Below are 19,390 nucleotides of genomic sequence, written 5' to 3' on the forward strand. Positions count from 1 at the left end.
GACTGGTGTGGGACTTGTAAACTAGCAGAAATATCAGATTTCTTTGAACTAAAATGCCCACCTGTGCTTTGTCCAACTTGAGAAGGTACTGCAGCAGGGAGGAGAGCAGAAGGGTCGTAAGGGACTCAGAATTTCCACACTTAGAGGTGAATGTGTCTCAGCTTGAAGGGAGCTCCGAGCTGAGCAGTACCTGGCCAGAGGTCCCGAGGCTCACATCCTCTGTCTGCATTTTACCCACTGTGGGTCTAGCCTTGTAAAAATGCATTATGGTTTCATTTCCACTTAAATGTAAAGCTGCCCACCTTCTGATGTGAATCCAGCTCCAAATTCACAGCCTTTCGAGGGAAAGTAGAATGAAGACCATGGTAATGTGTTAGAGCGTCACGTCTTAGCATTTCTCAGTTCAGTTCAGTCGCTCAGTTGTGTCCTACTCTTTGCGACACCATGGACTGCAGCACACCAGGCCTGCCCTCAGTCCCTCCCAGCATCAGAGTCTTTTCCAATGAGTCAACTCTTCGCATGAGGTGGCCAAAGTACTGGAGTTTCAGCTTCAGCGTCAGTGCTTCCAATGACTGATCAGTCCAAAGGACTGATCTCCTTTAGGATAGACTGGTTGGATCTCCTTGCAGTCCAAGGGACTGTCAAGAGTCTTCTCCAACACCACAGTTCAAAAGCATCAATTCTTCAGCACTCAACTTTCTTTATAGACCAATTCTCACATCCATACATGACCACTGGAAAAACCATAGCCTTGACTAGACAGACCTTTGTTGGCAAAGTAATGTCTCTCCTTTTTAATACTACTGTTTAGGTTGGTCATAACTTTCCTCCCAAGAAGTAAGCGTCTTTTAATTTCATGGCTGCAGTCACTATCTGCATTGATTTCGAAGCCTCCAAAAATAAAGTCTCTCACTATTTCCATTGTATCCCTATCTATTTGCCATGAAGTTATGGGACCAGATGCCATGATCTTAGTTTTCTGAACGTTGAGCTTTAAGCCAACTTTTTCACTCATTCATTTTCATTAAGAGGCTTTTTAGTTCCTCTTCACTTTCTGCCATAAGTGTGGTGTCATCTGCATATCTGAGGTTATTGATATTTCTCCCGGCAATCTTGATTCCAGCTTGTGCTTCCTCCAGCCCAGCGTTTCTCATGATGTACTCTGCATATAGGTTAAATAAGCAGGGTGACAATATAGAGCCTTGACATACTCCTTTCCTGATTTGGAACCAGTCTGTTGTTCTGTGTCCTGTTCTAACTGTTGCTTCCTGACCTGCATACAGGTTTCTCAAGAGGCAAGTCAGGTGGACTGATATTCCCATCTCTTTAAGAATTTTCCACAGTTTGTTGTGATCCACATAGTCAAAGACTTTGGCATAGTCAATAAACCAGAAATAGATGTTTTCCTGGAACTCACTTGCTTTTTTGATGATCCAGAGGATGTTGGAAATTTGATTGCTGGTTCCTCTGCCTTTTCTAAATCCAGCTTGAACATCTGGAAGTTCACGGTTCACATACTGTTGAGGCATGGCATTTCTAGGTTACTCTTATTATCAGAGCAAGGATTCAAGTATAGGTCTTTGAACCACGCCACTACACCAGGTGTAGTGTTGATGAGCCATTTGTTAGAGCCACGGGCTTCAGTTAACCCAGAGTGACTTTCACTCCATTCCTCTGTGTTCACCTGAGCTGGACATCCTTCTGCACAAAAATGTAGTGCCGCCCGCCTCCTCCAGGGAACCTTCTTAGTAGAATTTTTACCTCCTCTGAACTCACATAACCCATTGTTTATTTGTCTCTCAGCACTCGGCCCTATTCTATATCTTGTTAATCAGACACGCACCTCGAGTCTTTCCCTTACCAAGTTCCTTTATAGTAGGTACAAGACCATAGACATGTGTCCCCCGCAGGATGGTATCTGCACATAGTAGGTGCTCAGTAAATGTCTGGGTGAATCGTATCTGTGGTCTCCCAGGAGATCATTAGGCTGACAGTATAGACATTAGTACAATAGTATTGCTTCCTGGAAGTATTTGGACAAGCATGCAGAGAAGGCTACAGATGGCACGGCCTCAGCCGTGAGGCCTCTGTGGAGTTGTCGCATGGTGATATCGTGTTCCTTCCTGCCTAGAGGGAATTGTGTGAGGATGTTAGCAGGACAGGTTATAGTCTAATGGTACCTTTCTAATGGTACATTTTCTCCAGCCATAAAGTAAAATATATGAGCTGTGGAAGGGCAGGATCTGCCTCTGACATTTTTATATCTTTTATCACAGAACTAGAGACATAGCTGGTATTCAGTAAATACTTGAAGAATGGGTGTATAGCAGATGGATGGATGAGGAGGGGTAATGGATGGATGGATGGATGGGTGGATGGGTGGACAGATGGACCGATGGGGGATGTATGGATGACGGATCCTGTTGGATTCGGTTTGAATTGATTTCAGTAGCTGTAGACATCACGGATGTATTGAATTGAGTTTATTGGGCATATCCCCTCCAGTGTCTGCGAAGAGACAGCAGCAGCCCATTCAAATGCAGGTAATTGGTAGAAAAGCCACTCCTCAAGTATGTCAGTAACCTTGGTGGGCTCGTCCTCGAAAACAACTGCGCACAGAACTGAACGGCCAGGGGCAGTGGGGATGGGGACGTGACTGCGGCGCTCACGGCCCGTGGCACCTGCACCGTGGCGGGCGTGCCTTCCCTGCTGGCGGCAGTGTTTCTGACGGCCCTCTGCTTGTACCCCTAGGCCCGTGTGATGGCGACTATTGGAGTGACCAGGGGACTCGGGGACCATGACCTGAAGGTGCATGACTCCAACATCTACATCAAACCCTTCCTGTCTCCAGCTCCAGAGGTACCACCGGGGCTTTTATTTCTCTTTGTACAAGAACATGTTTTCTGCCCCTGCCCTGACTCTCGCCCCACACCCAGGCAGCGGGCAGCTCACGTCCCACGCGCCTCTGCATGGCCTCTCACGGCTGTTCCCCTTCTCCCCTCCGCTCTCACTTCAGCCGTCCTGGTTCCTTCTCCATCGCCTCCTGCCCAGATGGCTGCACGGCCTACGGCATCCCTTGCCTCCCCAGTCCAGCCCACGTTCTGCCATCAGAGCGGTTTTCCTAAACAACTGCTCTGACACCTGTTTGCTCAGAAGCCTTCAGCAGCACCCCAAGGCTCAGAGGATAAAGCCCACACTGCTTCACTTGGCATTCTTATAATTTAATACAACACATTATAAGGACTTGTTATCATTTGGTCCAACTTAGAAAAAAAAAATCTGATCTTTGGTCCCCTAACACTAGCCAGAATGAACTTATTTTTGGTATATGATCTTTAGTTTTCCATATTTGCTCAAACTATTCTTTCCGCCTAGAATGCCCTTCCCCCTCATCTCCAAACATCCAGACTCCTTTTTATCTCTAGAATTTAATGTAAATACTTCTCCTGCTTTCCCCGACAGGAAGTCACACCTCCCCCTACTCCAGGTACCTGGAGAGTGTTTTCACTTTCTGCTTATAGCGTGATTTACATACATATTTTATCCCCTCTTAGATTCTAATTGCCTGGAAAGCTGGTATGATTCAGTTGATGTTTAAAAGTTAACATAAAGTTCTATTTCAAGGTATATCATTTAGAAAAGATACTGTTTCTAAGTGATAGAAAACTCTAATAGTAGTTGATGGGTGTATTTTCTCACATACCAAGAAGGCTGGAATTTGGTGGCTGTTCATGTTGGTGCAGCACCTCCGATGTGCCAGGGGTGACATCTCTGTGGCTTTTTTTCCTTCGTGGTTGCAAGATGGTAATGCAGGTTCAAGCGTAATGTTTTCATAAAAGGCGGGAGGAAGGGGAGCCGCCCCTCTGTCCCAGTAGACATGCACTTGCATCTCGTTGGCCCAGACTGTGGCACCTGGCCTCCCCTAGCTACAGAGGAGGCTGGGAGAGAGAGAGGAAGGTCTGCAGTTTCTGCAGTGGGGGAGAGCCACGGTGGGGTGAGCTGGGACCCAGCAGTGTTTGCATACTGTGTAATTAACTGTTAAAACAGTGCCTCTGGAAATGCTCAGACTGTTTAGACATAGCTCCATCTGCATGTTCTTCCCAAGGGTGGCTGCTATGTTTGCAGTGAAGGCTCTTTTTGTTGAAGGAAACAGAAACCCACTCGTGCTGACTCAGAAGGAGGTGCTTATTTTCTTACTCTTGGAAAAGATATTTATGGGGTCCACAGGAACCTTTGAAGAGCCAGGCTTTATGGAGGAGAAGGTGATTCTGGAGGCAAGGCAGCTCTAAGACCAGTCGTGCTCCATAGGTCTCTGCTATCAGGCCACCTGGTTTCTCACTCCCTCACATTACCAGAGAGGAATCTCAATGGCCCAACTCACCTTTTCTACCAGGTCCCAACTGGCGTCACAGCCTGTAGACTGTGTCCGCTCCAGAGCCATCAAAGTGCACAGTCAGCCACCCAGGCCCAGCCTCGTGGCAGCGCTGTGAGCAGGACTGATTCCTTCAGAGTCCTTAACTGAGGTTGAGGTTGACGTCTAAAATATACCCAGCTACAGGAAGTCTCACCAGAAGGAAATCTCCAGTGAATAGCAGGAATAGGAGACAACGTGCGTGTCCCAGTATCACCCAGGATCTCAAGTGAGAGCAGCTTGGTGGAAATTTCCCACTTGCAGCTGTCTCTTTTAGCCTTCCTAGCAATTCTGCATGATGAGCATCTCGACAACAGAGCGTCTAAGGTCCCCTGGATGTTGATGGATGGCCACTCCCTCTGTTCTGGTCAACACTAGGATCCCTGAATCACTGCTGAAAGTCCTCCTGGCCAGAGGAAACCATTAAAGGCTATGTTCGTGCATGCTGTGTTGCTTCTGTCATGTCTGACTCTTTGCAACCCCATGGACGGTAGCCCGCCAGGCTCCTCTGTCCGTGGGATTCTCCAGGCAAGAATACTGGGGTGGCTTGCCATTTCCTTCTCCAGGGGATCTTCCCAACCCAGGAGTCAAACCCACATCTCTTATGTCTCCTGCAGTGGCAGGCGGATTCTTTAGCACTAGTGCCAACTGGGAAGCCCAATACTATACTCATGAGCATCCATATTTTCCCCCTTGAGAGAGAGGCCTTTATCAGGCATATTGAATGGTACTGTCACCTTTCTATTCCCCCCACACCACCACCAAAAAAAAAAAAAATCGATGAAGTGTGACTGTGTTGGTAGGGGATGGGGGAGTGTTCTAAGGAAGCACTAATTAACCGTTTTGTTCCTTAAAGGAGAATGAAAACCTCCTCACCTTCCCCACCCCAATACACACATATACTTTCTATATAAAGTGAGAAGTTTGGTTTTCAGAAAAATGATCTCTCCATGCAGTTAGGTTATAGATCTTCCAATCGCTGTGCTACTCTGGATCCCAAGGAGGGCCACCCTGGGAGATTCCCCGAGAACTAATGAAAAATCCATCGGTTGATCAGAAACTTCATGTTACCTGTCTGGAGTGATGCTGATTCTCAGGGGAGTGGTGTGGTCGCTTTAGCATTGATGAGGGATGGGGGAGGATATAAAAGGGAACCAGCAACCTCTAGGAAAATGTAAGTGCTCTTAGGAATGTTGTAGAATTGAATAAAGTGTAGCACCTTTATGATAACAATAACAAGTAACATTTATTGATTACTGAGTCTAGGCCAAACAACATACTTTTTAAAAAAATCCTCACAACAATTCTATGAGGTATATATGGTTAGTATACCCATTTTACAGATCAGGAAATTGAGATTCGGGGAAGAAAATTAACTCCCCTTGGCTATACAGTTATTAACTAAAAAGATGATCCTCATACTCAAGTTTGTCTGATTCGCTCAGGCTCTGTAGGGGAGAGAAGCTGAATTCAAGGAGATTTTTTTGCCATGTCCAAGGGCCCCCCTGAGGACTGTTTCAAGGGACTCTGAAGAGAGTACCTCTGTCTTGGAGCGTTAGTGGCCAGAGATTCTCAGAGAAATATGGCTGGCTTCAGACTGATGTTGTAGAAAATGATGGTGTGGTAGAAAAAGTAATTGGGAAAGACAGGAATGGCTTTTCGTGTTTGCCAACCAAGGCCAGACAGAATTGTGCAAAATGAGATTGTGCACCTATAATTTAGCTTAATGGGTGTGTAGTGCAGATCCCAAGACTCCTCTGCACAAGATTAAAGTTGTTGTACATTTTAAATGTTTCCAGATGGAGAGGCCTTAGCCAGAGCCAGGAAACAGGGGGGAAGATTGGAGAGGAGGTGGGGAGAGCAGCTTGAATCCACTCCTATGAGAAGTGTCAAAGAAAGAGAATGGGTACCAGGGACCCCCCGTCCCCAATCTTGGAGCAGAAGCTCCTTTTCCCTGGGTAGTAGTGATAAAGTCAGACCCCAGAGAAACAGCTCAGGGGCTGCTGTTAGGAGCCCCCAAAGTCAGGTAGATCTACTTAAACTGTCTAATGAAGAAGAACCCACTCCCTTCTGTCTTCAGTCTCCACCCCCTCCCCAAGTCTATGCTGGCTTTCTAACCGTGACTTCCTAAGAACATTCCTCTGCTATGCTTCATCTTTGCCAAGCATGGATCTTTATTTCACATTTGGGTTCTAAATTTCAAACTCAGCTCAGTCTGGTAGTTTTAACGGTTGTGGGGAGGGGAATGGTGGGGGTGGGGGCGTGGGTGGTGTTTGGAATGTGATTTTGTTCTAAGAAAAAAGGCTCAAAAATCTTCTTGGAAATCAGCATTGTTCCCATTCATCATTGTAGCTCCTAATTCGATTTGATGAGTTAAATAAAAATAAATCGAAACCATGTGGATCAAATTTATGTTAAAAAAAAATGCACAGGGGTTTAAAAATTAGAGAAGAGTTTCTAGGCAAACACATTCTCAGTTTTGCTGAACACAGGCGCTGGAAAAATCTTGCGTTTGCCAAACCCAGCGAGCAGCCGCCAGGTTTGCGGAGCCTCCCTCATGTCTTCCAAGGTCTAAGGTAGGGATATCTGGCCAAGAAGAACTGAATTCCATGAGAGGCCCCCACCAACTGAGCTGAGGCCTGTTCCGCAAAAAAGGGAAGTGTTTTGACCCTCCCCTGGTCCACAGCATCTTTTCTCCATGTAACTGGAGCCTCTCCTCTCAGAAAGGAAACGCCCCCCACCAGGTCTCCATCCTCTTGCCTGACGAAGCTCATCACTGTTCGGCTTTTGTATATCACCCTAAAGAATTCAAGTGGAGAAGGAAAGGGTTGGTGAATTCAGAGGCACTCAGCGCCTTCTTTCCAGCAATTCTGCACCCCGTCCAGCACACACCTCGTGACCTGGTCCTCAAGCAGCGTGTCCTGGGCCTGCAGCCTGAACCTCCAGATGTCCCCCACACCACGCCCCCTTCCTGGCCTGCGCAGGCCCTCCCGACAGCTAGGATTCCTCTTAATGTCTTTCTCGCCTTCTGGCCTCCATTCCAAGACTGCGCTGTTGACTTTAGGCCCCTTTTCAGCTCTTGGAAGAACGGGATCTTTTTCTGTCTGGGGACTGGTTTGAAAAGCCAACTGTATCAACTCAGCAGGGCCCCCACCCACTCCAGTCCCCGCCAGACTGAACCGCAAGGAGCCTGATTTTCTCTCGGCTTCATTTTTCCTCCCCTTGGTGTTCAGGATTCCTGTCAGCTGTTTCTGTGACTCAGGATCACTCATTTAGCTCATTCTTGGTTGTCTTCCTCTAGATTTTTTTTTTCTTTTCTTTCTTTTTAAAAAATATTTAGCTGTATTTGGCTGTGCCGGGTCCTAGTTTCAGCACACAGGATCTTTTATTTGCAGCCTGAAAATTCTTAGTTGTGGTGGCATGTGGGATCTAGTTCCCTGACCAGGGATCAAACCCAGGCCTCCTAATGCAGGAGCTTGGAGTCCTAGCCACTGGACCACCAGAAGTCCCAGGTTTTCTTTTTCTCTTTCATCTGAAACAGACTTCTCTAAAAGAAGAAAGACCTTCAGCTCCAGTATCTAAATTCCAACCCTAGCACTGGCATTACCTGTGACCTCTACAGGCTCTTTCAGCCTGCAGGTGGGGTGGAGTTGCCTAGACTCACGAGATGCTTAGAAAAGCAAATGAGAACATCTGCAGAAATGCCTGGCATACGGTCTGGTGCATGGTTTAGTCTTCATTACCCACCGGCTTCTGGAAGGCTTTACATTTATGGGGGATTCCCAGTGTTCACTTTCATCTGAAGAAAAGAATTGACTCTTCCGTTGGAGACTGCCCCTGTTGTCGCCCATGAAAACCTGAACAATATTTAAAGTCTCACATTGACATCTGAACATTTACGGTCTTCTGATTCTCAGTAGCTTTTCATGCCCCAGGCAAAAATCCCATTTTGGGAACGAGCATGTTTTATTGTACGGTGTACTTTTCTGCTGTCTGGCCAATTCATAAAAAACAATATTGGTGCATAATGACGTGGGAAGATGGCTGGACTATATTAAGTGAAACAAAATATGACTGTGTATACAAAAGCATGATCGTAAGTCAGTGAAAAAGTTATGGGCATGTGTATACACATATACATAAAGATATAACTCTTGAAGGACATTCTCTCAAATGTTAGAGTAATTATCTTTGGGTTGTAGAGGAAGAATTAAAAAATCCCCTTTGTTATTCAGTTGCTAAGTCATGTCTACTCTGCAACCCCATGGACTGGAGTACACCAGGCTGTCCTTCACGATCTCCTTCACATGACTTTGCTCAAACTCATGTCCATTGAGTCGGTGATGCCATCCAACCGTCTCAGCCTCTGTCGCCCCCTTCTCCTCCTGCCCTCAGTCTTTCCCAGCATCAGGGTCTTTTCCAGTGAGTCGGTTCTTCACATCAGGTCGCCAAAGCATTAGAGCTTCAACTTCATCATCAGTCCTTCTAATGAATATTCAGCGTTGATTTCCTTTAGGATTGACTAGTTTGATCTTGCAGTCCAAGGGACTCTCCAGAGTCTTCTCGAGTTACACAGTTCAAAAGCATCAGTTCTTCAGCATTCAGATTTCTTTATGGTCGAACGCTCATATCCATACATGACTCCTGGAAAAACCACAGCTTTGACTATATGAACCTTTCTCAGTAAAGTGACATCTCTGCTTTTAAATATGCTGCTTAGGTTTGTCATAGCTTTTCTTCAAAGGAGCATCTTTTAACTTCATGGCTGCAGTCTCTGTCCACAGTGATCCCCTAGAGCCCTGAAAAATTCCTTAGGAGGCAGTGTGATATTGAGGTTAGAAACTCAGAATGGTGTCATGTCTTGGCCTCAAGCTCTGCCTCTTTATTTGCTAGCTGGGTGACCTTGAGAAAGTTACTTTACTTAAATCTCAGTTTCCTCCTCAGTAAAAAGAGGACAATAGAATTATTATGCCCAGGAACCCAAGGAACAAACTAAATGACATATAAGAAGTACTTAAAACAGAATCTGGCATAGTAAATATTAGCTTGTAGTTCCTATTCCATCAAGATCACAAAATCTCAGTAGTTGTTTATATAGAGCTCATGAGTCCAAGTAGTGTTGTAGTGTTTATCAAGTAGCGCACTGCGGAATGTGTCCTCATGGAATCGGAATTTGGGGCCACTTCTAAGGTAGGACTAGCCAAAGAATAATCACCTGTAAACCTGTGAGTCCTGACTCCTAAGAGACTACGGGAATTCCGAGAAGGGAGAAAGAACCATCTAATCTGAAGAAGGACAAGATAAATAGTAGTTGTTGAGTTGCTCAGTCATGTCTGACCCTTTGTGACCCATGGACTGCGGCACGCCAGGCTTCCCTGTCCTTCACCATCTCCCGGAGTTGGCTCAAACTCATGTCCATTGTCGATGGTGCCATCCAACCATCTCATCCTCTGTCGACCCCTTCTCCTTCTGCCCTCAATCTTTCCCAGCATCAGGGTCTTTTCCAGTGAGTCGGCTCTTCGCATCAGGTGGCCAAAGTATGGGAGATTCAGGTTCAGCATCTCTCCATCCAGTGAATATTCAGCGTTGATAAGTAGAACAAGAGAAATAAGGCAGCAGGAATGAGTCGGTGTGAAATAAATTTGCCTTACAGAATCAGTGAGTTTGGAAGATTAGCTTGAAGGGCCAGTAGCTATAATCAGGCTCATTATCCGGGAGGGCCTTTAGCTGGATCCAGCGTGGCAGAGCAGGTTTTGAACATGGGGAGCAGCGTGGTAGGTGGATGAGGCAGTGGAAGCCTTAGCTTGTAGCAGCCTGTGGATGGCGGTGCAGGGGTGGGGAGATACAGATGGGGAGACCACCGCACAAGTGACCCCACATGGCAGTGAGGATCTGAGTCAGGGCAGGGACCAGGAAAACCACATGGAAGCACATCAGAAAAGCGTTTCACGAAGCAGTGTGTTAATAATAAGAACTGAGGCAGGGACTTCTCTGGCGGCCCAGCGGTTAGGGATCCACCTTGTGTTGCAAGGGTCGCAGATGTGATCCCTGGTCAGGGAACTAAGATTCCCCACACGCCTCAGAGCAAGTGCTGAGCCCAGACACCACAACGAGAGAATCCTTGTGCAGCAACTCAGACCCGACACAGCCAAATAGACAGAGAAAGAAAGAATGGAAGGCACCCTTGATTTGGAGTATGAGGCAGAGTGAAATTTTCAAAAACTTAAAAGTAAACTTTGCTTTCTAGTTCTTGAGAAGGGAAGAAGGTTGCTTGTTGAGGTCTGAGGAAGAAAAACAGTTTTATCTTTTTTCCCTCTGAGTTTTCTGAACCCATTTAAAAAACAGACACAGGAGTCTGGGATGCAAATAACAGTTAGGCTAGAAACCATGCTTTGAATCTCAGACCAAAATGGACTTTCTATTCCTCACCTCCAGCCCTCAAATTAATCTCACCTCCTGGACCGCCGTAGGCTCTCATCTCTCCAGCCCACAGAGGGCCGTCTCCCTGGTATTTACCTGCTGGCGGACAGGAGACGAGGGAGCAGGTGCTGCTCTCGGATGAGTTGGTCCAAGGAGCCAACTCCAGAGGGCTCACTGCCCCGTGTTCACGCTCACCAGTCTTGTAGGGAGGAGGGGCTGGAAGTGTGACATCACACTCCTTTGTGCCTCTGTGGACTTAGAAGCTTAATGGAAGAATTTGTTATTATCTTGCACACTTCTGTGGGTCGCGTGGGCTCAGCTAGGAGCTTCGCCCTTGGAGTCTCTGCATACACACAGCGGGATGTCAGTGGGGGTTACCGTCATCTGAAGACGAGAGGGGCTGAAGGTCCAAATGGCTGTCACAGTGAGCCATCAGCTGAGAGCTCAGCCCAGGCAGCCACACGCAGCGTCTCCACGTGGCTCCGGCTTCTCATGGACTTACTGCAGCTGGACTCTGAGAAGCCTCCCAAGAGTGAGTTCAAGAGACGCAGGCAGAAGCTACAACTGTTAAGACCCAGCCTCCGAAGTCCCAGAACATCAGCTCTGCCCCATCCTTATGATGAAGAAAACCATTGTGGTAGGTCCATATTTGAGGCGAGGAGAACCAGAATCCACTCATTTTTCTTTCCTTCTTTTTTTTATTGTGTAAGTTGTGAGAGTGTGATGAGACTTGGGAAATACAAAGTTACATACAATTGTACTGTATATTACAAAAAATTACTATATATTACTGTATATTATAAAAATTATTTTTAAGTAGAGAAGTTAAGGTTTTAAGTTGGAGTTTCAAAATCAAACTCTCAAAAATTAATAGAATGAATAAAACAGAAAGGTAGAAGGATATAGTAGACCTGAAAAGCACCGTGAACCAATTCAACATAATTAAGGTTTATACAATTTTCACAGAGCTGGACACGACTGAAGCAACTTAGCAACAATTTTCACACAACAGTAGGATACAAATTCTATTCAAGTTCACATACACTATAAACCAGGAGACACTGGAAGATATCCAGGGGTATAAAACAAGGTGCAAAACAGAATCTGCTTTAGGAGACCTTCTACCATCGCCTTCCTATAGAAGTGTCCTCCCCACTGTGAAATCTTTTTTTTTTCCAAACTTTAAACTTTTTATTTTGTATTGGGGTATAGCCAATTAACAATACTGTGGTCGTTTCAGGTGAATCAGCCACACATATACCAGAATCCATTCTCCCTCAAACCCCCTTCCATCCAGGCTGGCACGTAACACTGAGCAGAGTCCCATGTGCTCAACAATAGGTCCTAGTTGGTTATCCATTTTGAATATACCTGCTGTGAAACCTTGAAGATTAATCATCATCTGTCTTTCCAGTGCAAACTAATAAATGTTGATGCATTAGCTAATTAATTAAGAAAGGAAATCTAGTTTGCAGTGTAGAGGCAGATTTACAAAGATGCTAATTAATTCAATGTTAAGTATCAGTGCTCTTCACCCAGACCAGCCCTTGTTGTTACCGGGAGAGGTAGACAGTTCTTTGTGGTGAGGAGAGGCAAGGTTACAATCAGAAATCATTTCCTTATAATCATTCCTCAAAAGAAAAGGACCTCATTTTTCATGGTTTCAGTAATTTGCTGCAATTTCTTTTCTCATTCCTAATAAGCAGTCACATTAGCATCTAAGTTTGTATTCATAATTATTCCTGTATTCTTTTTAAAATTCATGTATTCACTGAATTTATGTTTGGATGTGCTGGATCTTCGCTGCTGCGCGCAGGCTTTCTCTCGCTGCGGCAGGTGGAGGCTACCCTAGTTGCAGCATGCAGGCTTCTCGTTGCTGTGGTTTCTCTTCTTGCGGACCATGGGCTCCACGCACCTGGGCCTCGCGGTTGTGGTGTGCAGGCTCACTTGCTCTGTGGTATGTGGGACCTTCCCAGACCAGGGATCAAACCCATGTCCCATGCATTGCCAGGTGGATTCTTAATCACTGGACCACCAGGGGAGTTCTGTACTCTTTTTCTTAAAGAGGGCTTCCCAGAAAGAAAAATATACTATATTATCTCACTTACATGGGGAATCTAAAAAAAAAAAAAAAACAAAAAATCTAACTCATAGATGAGATGATTGGATGGCATCACTGACCCAAAGACATGAGCCTGAGCAAACTCCAGGAAATGGTGAAGGACAGGGAAGCCTGGTGTACTGCAGTCCATGTGTTCACTAAGAGTCAGACATGACTTAGTGACTGAACAACAACAAAATTCATAGAAAAAGAGATCAGACTTGTAGTTACCAGCATCAGAGGTGAAGGGGAATTAGAAGGTGATCAAAAGGTACAAGCTTCCAGTTATAAGACAAGTAAATACTAGGGATGTAATGTACAACATGATGACTATAGTTAACACTGCTCTACAATATATAGGAAAGTAGTTAAGAGTAAATCCTAAGAGTTCTTATCACAAGGAGAAAAAAGTTTTCCTCTTTATTCTTTTTTTCTCTCCTTTTTGTTGCATCTATATGAGAAGATGGATATTAGTTGAACCTATTCTGGTAATCATTTTACAATATATAAATCAAACCATCATGCCATTTGCCTTAAATTTATACAGTGACGTATGTCAATTATTTCTCAATAAAGCTGGAAAAACTCCCCAAGTTGTATAAACTGCAGACCTTCATAACAGTGGATCCCCCCTGTAAAAAAGGAAAATGCTGAGTTCTATCTAAGGATACTTTGATAGTTTAGAGCAGTTGTATTTGGCACCTTTTCCCCTCCAGTCTTCCTGAGATAGAACTGATGCATGACATTGTGTAATTTTAAGATGTACAGTGTTTTGATGTGTTATATACAGTTGGCCCTTGAACACCATGATATTGAAATGCACAGGTCCACTTGTACAGATTTTTCCCTGCAGTAAATACCACACTTCTTCCACAGTCCGAGTTTGATTGAACCACAGGTATGGAGGAACCACCGTGAGAGCTGACTGCTTAAGCTGTATGCAGATTTTCAGCTGTGCAGAGGCTACGTGCCCCTAACCCCCTAGTTGTTTGAGGATCATCCATATCACAAAATGATTATCACAGTGCTATTAGCTAACATTTCTATCACATCACATGATTACCAGTCCTCTTCTGTACTGAGACCATTTAAGGCTTACTCTTTTAGCAACTTTTAAGTGTATAATACAGTATTACACACATATTTTATACACACACATTATATATAATATATATATTTATATGTATCTATGTGGGGCTTCCCAGGTGGTGCAGTAGTAAAGAATCTGCCTGCCAGTGCAAGAGGCAGAAGAGCTGTGGGTTCGATCCCTGCAGAAGGAAATGGCAACCCACTGCAGTATTCTTGCCTGGGAAATCCCACAGACAAGGAGCCTGGCGGGCTGCACTCCATGGGGTCACAAAAGAGTCAGACACGGCTTAGTGACTAAACAGCAACAATATGTATTATGTATATCGGGCTGGTCAAAAAGTTTGTTCATGTTTTTCCATAACATCTTATAGAAAAACCCAAACGAACTTTTTAGCCAACCAACAGTATATCAAATACACTATATACAGGTGTCTAACTATAATCACCTTGCTGTACTTTGGATCACCAGGACTTATTCATCTTACAACTGCAGGCGTGTGCCCTTTGACCATTCTCTCCCCATTTCTCTCCCCGCCCCCTCCCCCCGGAAGCACCACTCTACTCTCTGTTCTGTGAATTCAGCTCTGAGCGATTTCTGGAACCTCCTCTCTAGTCCCGCGTCTACAGCGCCTCATACGTCTGCCTTCTCAGTTGGGTTGATGCCCCCTTGGGGAGATACCCTCCTCCCATTACTATCAGCATTCTGAAAATGTCTGGAGGGAAAATAGTCACATGTCAAGAGTGTATAGAACTGCTTTCTTCAATTCAGTACCATCTGACTTTACATACAGGAGAGACTTTATGCCCTAGCCTGTCCATTTGCATCTGTGACATTTGCATATCCAGTCTAGTTGTTAAAAAAACTCACTTGTGATGCACCTGTGAGTCATCCAAATGGATGGTTCCCATTGGGAAGTGTCTCGAGATTTGCTAACAAGCCATTTGAAAAAAACCAGAATTCGAAATTTACTCGGACACACACCAAATAATCTAGCTTGGCAGCTCTTGAAATTTGTGGTCACACAGAGGAGCCAGCCTGTACATTCTGTCAAACATTTCTTCTCACTGGAGATCCTCTGATCCTCTCCTGAACAATAATAATTTCACTTGAATGTTTCAGTTAAACACAGAGTATCTTTTTCACATTAATTTGTTGTATTAATGCAGGCTTCCCCTGTGGCTCATCTGGTAAAGAATCTGCCTGCAATGCGGGAGACCTGGGTTCGATCCCTGGGTTGGGAGGATCCCCTGGAGAAGGGAAAGGCTACCCACTCCAGTATTCTGGCCTGGAGAATTCCATGGACTGTATAGTCCACAGGGCTGCAGAGAGTCAGACACGACTGAGCGACTTTCACTTTCATCGTATTAATGCATAAAGAATAGTTTGAGGAGTTTGTTAAAGAATGTAAATCCTGGAATCCACTTCTGAAAACCTGAATCACAAGGTCTAGGGTGGAGGTCCTAGGGATTTTCACATATTTAGACAGTTCTGAAGCAGGTGATCCAGAGACCACTCTGGGAATAACAGTCGTAACTGTTCTTCACTGTTTCAGGAACTTCAGTCTTGTAACCCTAAGGCCCTCCGTGCTGTAGGCCTGGCTTGCATGATTCATTCTCTCTACGCTTGTGTTCTAGGCTGCGGGGCGAGGGCTGTTACACAGCTCACTCTCCGACCACCCACAGGCCTGCCTAGACCCGGGGGACTGCGGGGGACTTCGTCACGTGGCAGGTGCCCCATAGCTTACCAGGGGAGATCGGGCTTCTTCTCCTAAGGCGAGAGACATGGTAACCTGTTCTCCTGCTCCCTTGAGACCCCTGAGATCTTGCCGTGGTGAAGTGAGTCCTGTGACGTAGAAACTCACCGTGGTCAGCTTCAGTCCCAGTGGTTACGACGCGCAGCTGCAAGAATAAAGAACAGTGGCCCTTTAATTATTTACGTAACGTAGCTCTCTCAACCAGGACCGTTTTGAGAGTCAGCGGGGATGCTGTTAATAATTATGCTGGGAAAACAGCAAAAGCCAAAATCTCTCAGGCAAACAGGGCATTTTAATGAGCAGAAATGTATTCCTCAGATGACTAACAAGCTAGATTCAAGTCCATTTGTTCACTGATCTATTCAGTGAACCTTTGATTCAGTGGTGAACAAGCCGTTGGAATTCCAGAGAAAGGAGTAGAAGATAGGAGAGCCCCTCTCCCCCACCCCCGCTATATATAAAGGAAGTTCCTCCTTCTCGCTTACTTCCCTGAGTTATAAAGTTCGGGCCTCATGTGGAGAAAATGGAAGCCCTAGCTATCACAGCCAGGCACTGGGTCCAACTTCAGACTGTCTATCCTACCTAATATTTTAGCTGGTTTAGAAAGTTTTTTAGCTCTTAGATGGTGTGTGTGTACACGCTCAGCTGTGTCCAATTCTATGCAACCCTGTGGACTGTAACCCTCCAGGCTCCTCTGTCCATAGCATTTCCCAGGCAAGAATATTGGAGTGGGTTGCCGTTTCCTTCTCCAGGGGACCTTTCTGACCCAGGGAATGAACCCGGGTCTCCCGCATTGCAGGCAGATCCTTTACCACCGAGCCACTTGGGAATCCCCTATTAGATGATAGCCACCCTCAAAAGTCAAAAGTTGTCAGTAGACTCCAAAAAAAAAAATCAAACCTCAAAAATATCTGGTGCATTTCACATAGAAAATTATACCCACAGCCAAAGCAACCAGCTTCTTCTGGGGTAGTAGGCGGCATATTAGTCTTACTTAAATGTCCCTTCATTCATTTGCAGCCAGATACTCTGAGGTCATGTGGTCATTCCCACTCAGGTCTAACTCATCCTATGATGGAAGAGTTGGGAAATATTTGAGCCATTAGCATCCCCAGTGGCTGCCTTGTGCTAACCTTGCATTTCACAAAGAGAGACACTGAAGACTTGAGAAGCCTCGTCCCTCACCACTCCCCAGTGGAAATACATTACCTCCAGCCAAACTGAAATACCTAGAGCCGCCCCAGCACACCATCCCCAGGCGCTGGCCCCTGCATTTCCCTCTCCATGTAAGGCACGTGATGCCCAAATTCCTCCTCCCCGACACTCCCCATCTGATTCATCAGCACGTCTTCATTTTGTATTCCTGGCAGGTTGTCAAGAAACTTTAAAATGTGAATGAACAAAGTGGTATTGCCTAACTACTAAGGGCAGAGGTTGGTCTCAAACCCAAGTTCAGTGTATATTTCTTCATGACATCATCTAGTATAGATGGAATCACAACAGAGAATTTGGGTGCAGTCTTGGTAGCCTACCAGAATGTCAGTATAGAAGGGATCTACTCAGTTTGTTGAACTGTGATGAAATATGCTAGAGTTTTATTTTCTTCTGGCACAAATGCCATGTTCAGGCTTCTGTAGGTTGAGCTTCTGGGTTTGTTGGCCACAGAGGGTGGAGAGGAGGAGAATTTGTATTCTTATTAGTTCCCACCACCTACTAGCAGCATTTACCTTGGTAGCCACCTGGCTTATCTGCCAAAACAGGATTAATAGTCCCAGTCACTGCCATTTTAAGTGAGACTTTGGGAATTGAACCTCAGGTTCCTTGAGCTCACTCTTAACTCTCCTCCTTCCACTAACTAGCTTACTTTCAGAGCCCCCAAATAATAAATAAATAACAAAAACATGCTGGGACTTCCCTGGTGGTCCAGCGGTCAGGACTCTATGCCGCCAATTAAGGGGGCACAAGTTTGATTCCTGGTCAGGGAACTAAGATCCCACATGCCATGCAGCACAGCCAAAAGATTAAAACAAAACAGAACAAAACATGTCATGCATTAGAGAGAATTTGTAGTTCCCTTCCACATAATCTCCTTTGATCTTGACAATAGCTTTGTGAGAAAGGTAGAACAGGTGTTATAATATTTATTTTTCTTGTCTTTTGGGTTTCTCAATTTTTAAACAGTGACATCAGGGATGAGAAAACTGAGGGCTAAAGAGATAAATGACCTGTCTCAAGCCCAAGACTGGTTAGAAGCAGAGACCAGACATGAGGGCTGCTCATCACCCAGACAGGGAGGGCTCCTGCTTCTGCAGACAGCAGGGCATGAGCTGTGGGGACATCGCGTCCTCCTTCGAGTACATAAAAGGGAAAAGGGGTTTGGAGAATTTGCTGAGTTGATAAAGATGTGAAAGTGGTGAGGACATCCAAGCGGAGTAGCCGAGATCTGGCAAATGGAAGGATTGATGAATTCTTTTTCAGAGTGGCTTCAAGAAGCAGCATCAGCCTACAGTAGTATGGACTCTCTGAACAGGCCACTGAAAGGTCGTCAGTAATAGAGAGGCGAACAAATATCAGACACGCGCTGACACAGTGGCCGCCTGAGCGCTGTGGGAAGGCGCCGTGTCAAAGTTGTTTGTCCCCAGCTCCCCTGCAAAGCAGGGGCTGCAACAAAGCTCAGGGTGTCTCTAGCTGCTCTTGAGGGGGCGGGCTGCGAGTGCCGGCAGCACTGGGCTCATTCAGGGGCATATTAGCCATGCCCCTGGTGCCCTCCACCTCCAACTTCTTCCTGCTCCCCCCAAGGCTGTTTTTTTTTCCTTTTGGTCTGTTAGCAGCTTCCCTGAGGATGGGGGGGAAAAAAGGAGAGTCTGCCACGTCTTTTGAATATCATCACATTACAGTTTGATGACTGCCTGGGAGCATCAGTTTACAAGCTAAAATTGTTGGGTAACCATGAGATTAGGGGGTCTTCTGAATGGATCTTACATGCTGAATTCTTTCTCTTCCTCCTTTCTTCCCACTTATTCTGTCTCACCAACACTTCCCAGGTCGTCCAGTAGCTCAGGCTCCGAGCTCCCCATGTCGGGGACCTGGGTTCGATCCCTGGTCAGGGAACTAGATCCCACATGCTGCAGTTAAGACCTGGCACAGCCGAGACAGAAATGTTTACAACCCCTGGTGGCTCAGGTGGTAAAGAATCTCCTGCAATGCAGGAGACCCAGGATCAATCCCTGGGTCAGGAAGATCCCCTGGAGAAGGGAATGGCAACCCACTCCAGTGTTCTTGCCTGGAGAATTCCATGGACAGAGGAGCCTGGCAGGCTAACAGCCCATGGGATCACAAAGAGTCGGACACGACTGGGGGATTAACACTATTCTGTCTGAGCAAGTATGTCCTGAAAATCTAGTGGGATTTCTCTATGGAAGACATGGCGAGGCCCACAGAAGTGCAGAATGGAATCTCTGACCTCTCGAAGTTGACTTTTGCAGGGCAGAGAAGCTGACCAGCTCTCGGGTTGTTCACTGTAAGTAGGACAAGTGTAAACGTCCAGCAAGGGCAACACTGCCCTTGGTGGCTTACTGCATGCTTCCACGGGCTGGGATCTGGGCACTGTTCTGG

At 45.8% G+C, this 19,390-nt stretch overlaps 1 protein-coding gene across 1 annotated transcript in view; it reads left to right on the top strand.

Moving 5' to 3' along the window:
- The window catches only part of PPM1H (protein phosphatase, Mg2+/Mn2+ dependent 1H), a 291,732-nt gene that overhangs the window by 243,245 nt on the left and 29,097 nt on the right, over window positions 1-19,390 (top strand). The window contains exon 8 of the mRNA XM_065934722.1: window positions 2,752-2,859. Within this exon, the coding sequence (XP_065790794.1) occupies window positions 2,752-2,859 (108 nt within the window). The remainder of the gene's footprint in view (window positions 1-2,751; window positions 2,860-19,390) is intronic.

The sequence above is a fragment of the Muntiacus reevesi genome, chromosome 4 (assembly GCF_963930625.1).
Source record: "Muntiacus reevesi chromosome 4, mMunRee1.1, whole genome shotgun sequence".
NCBI classification, from domain to species: Eukaryota; Metazoa; Chordata; class Mammalia; order Artiodactyla; family Cervidae; genus Muntiacus; species Muntiacus reevesi.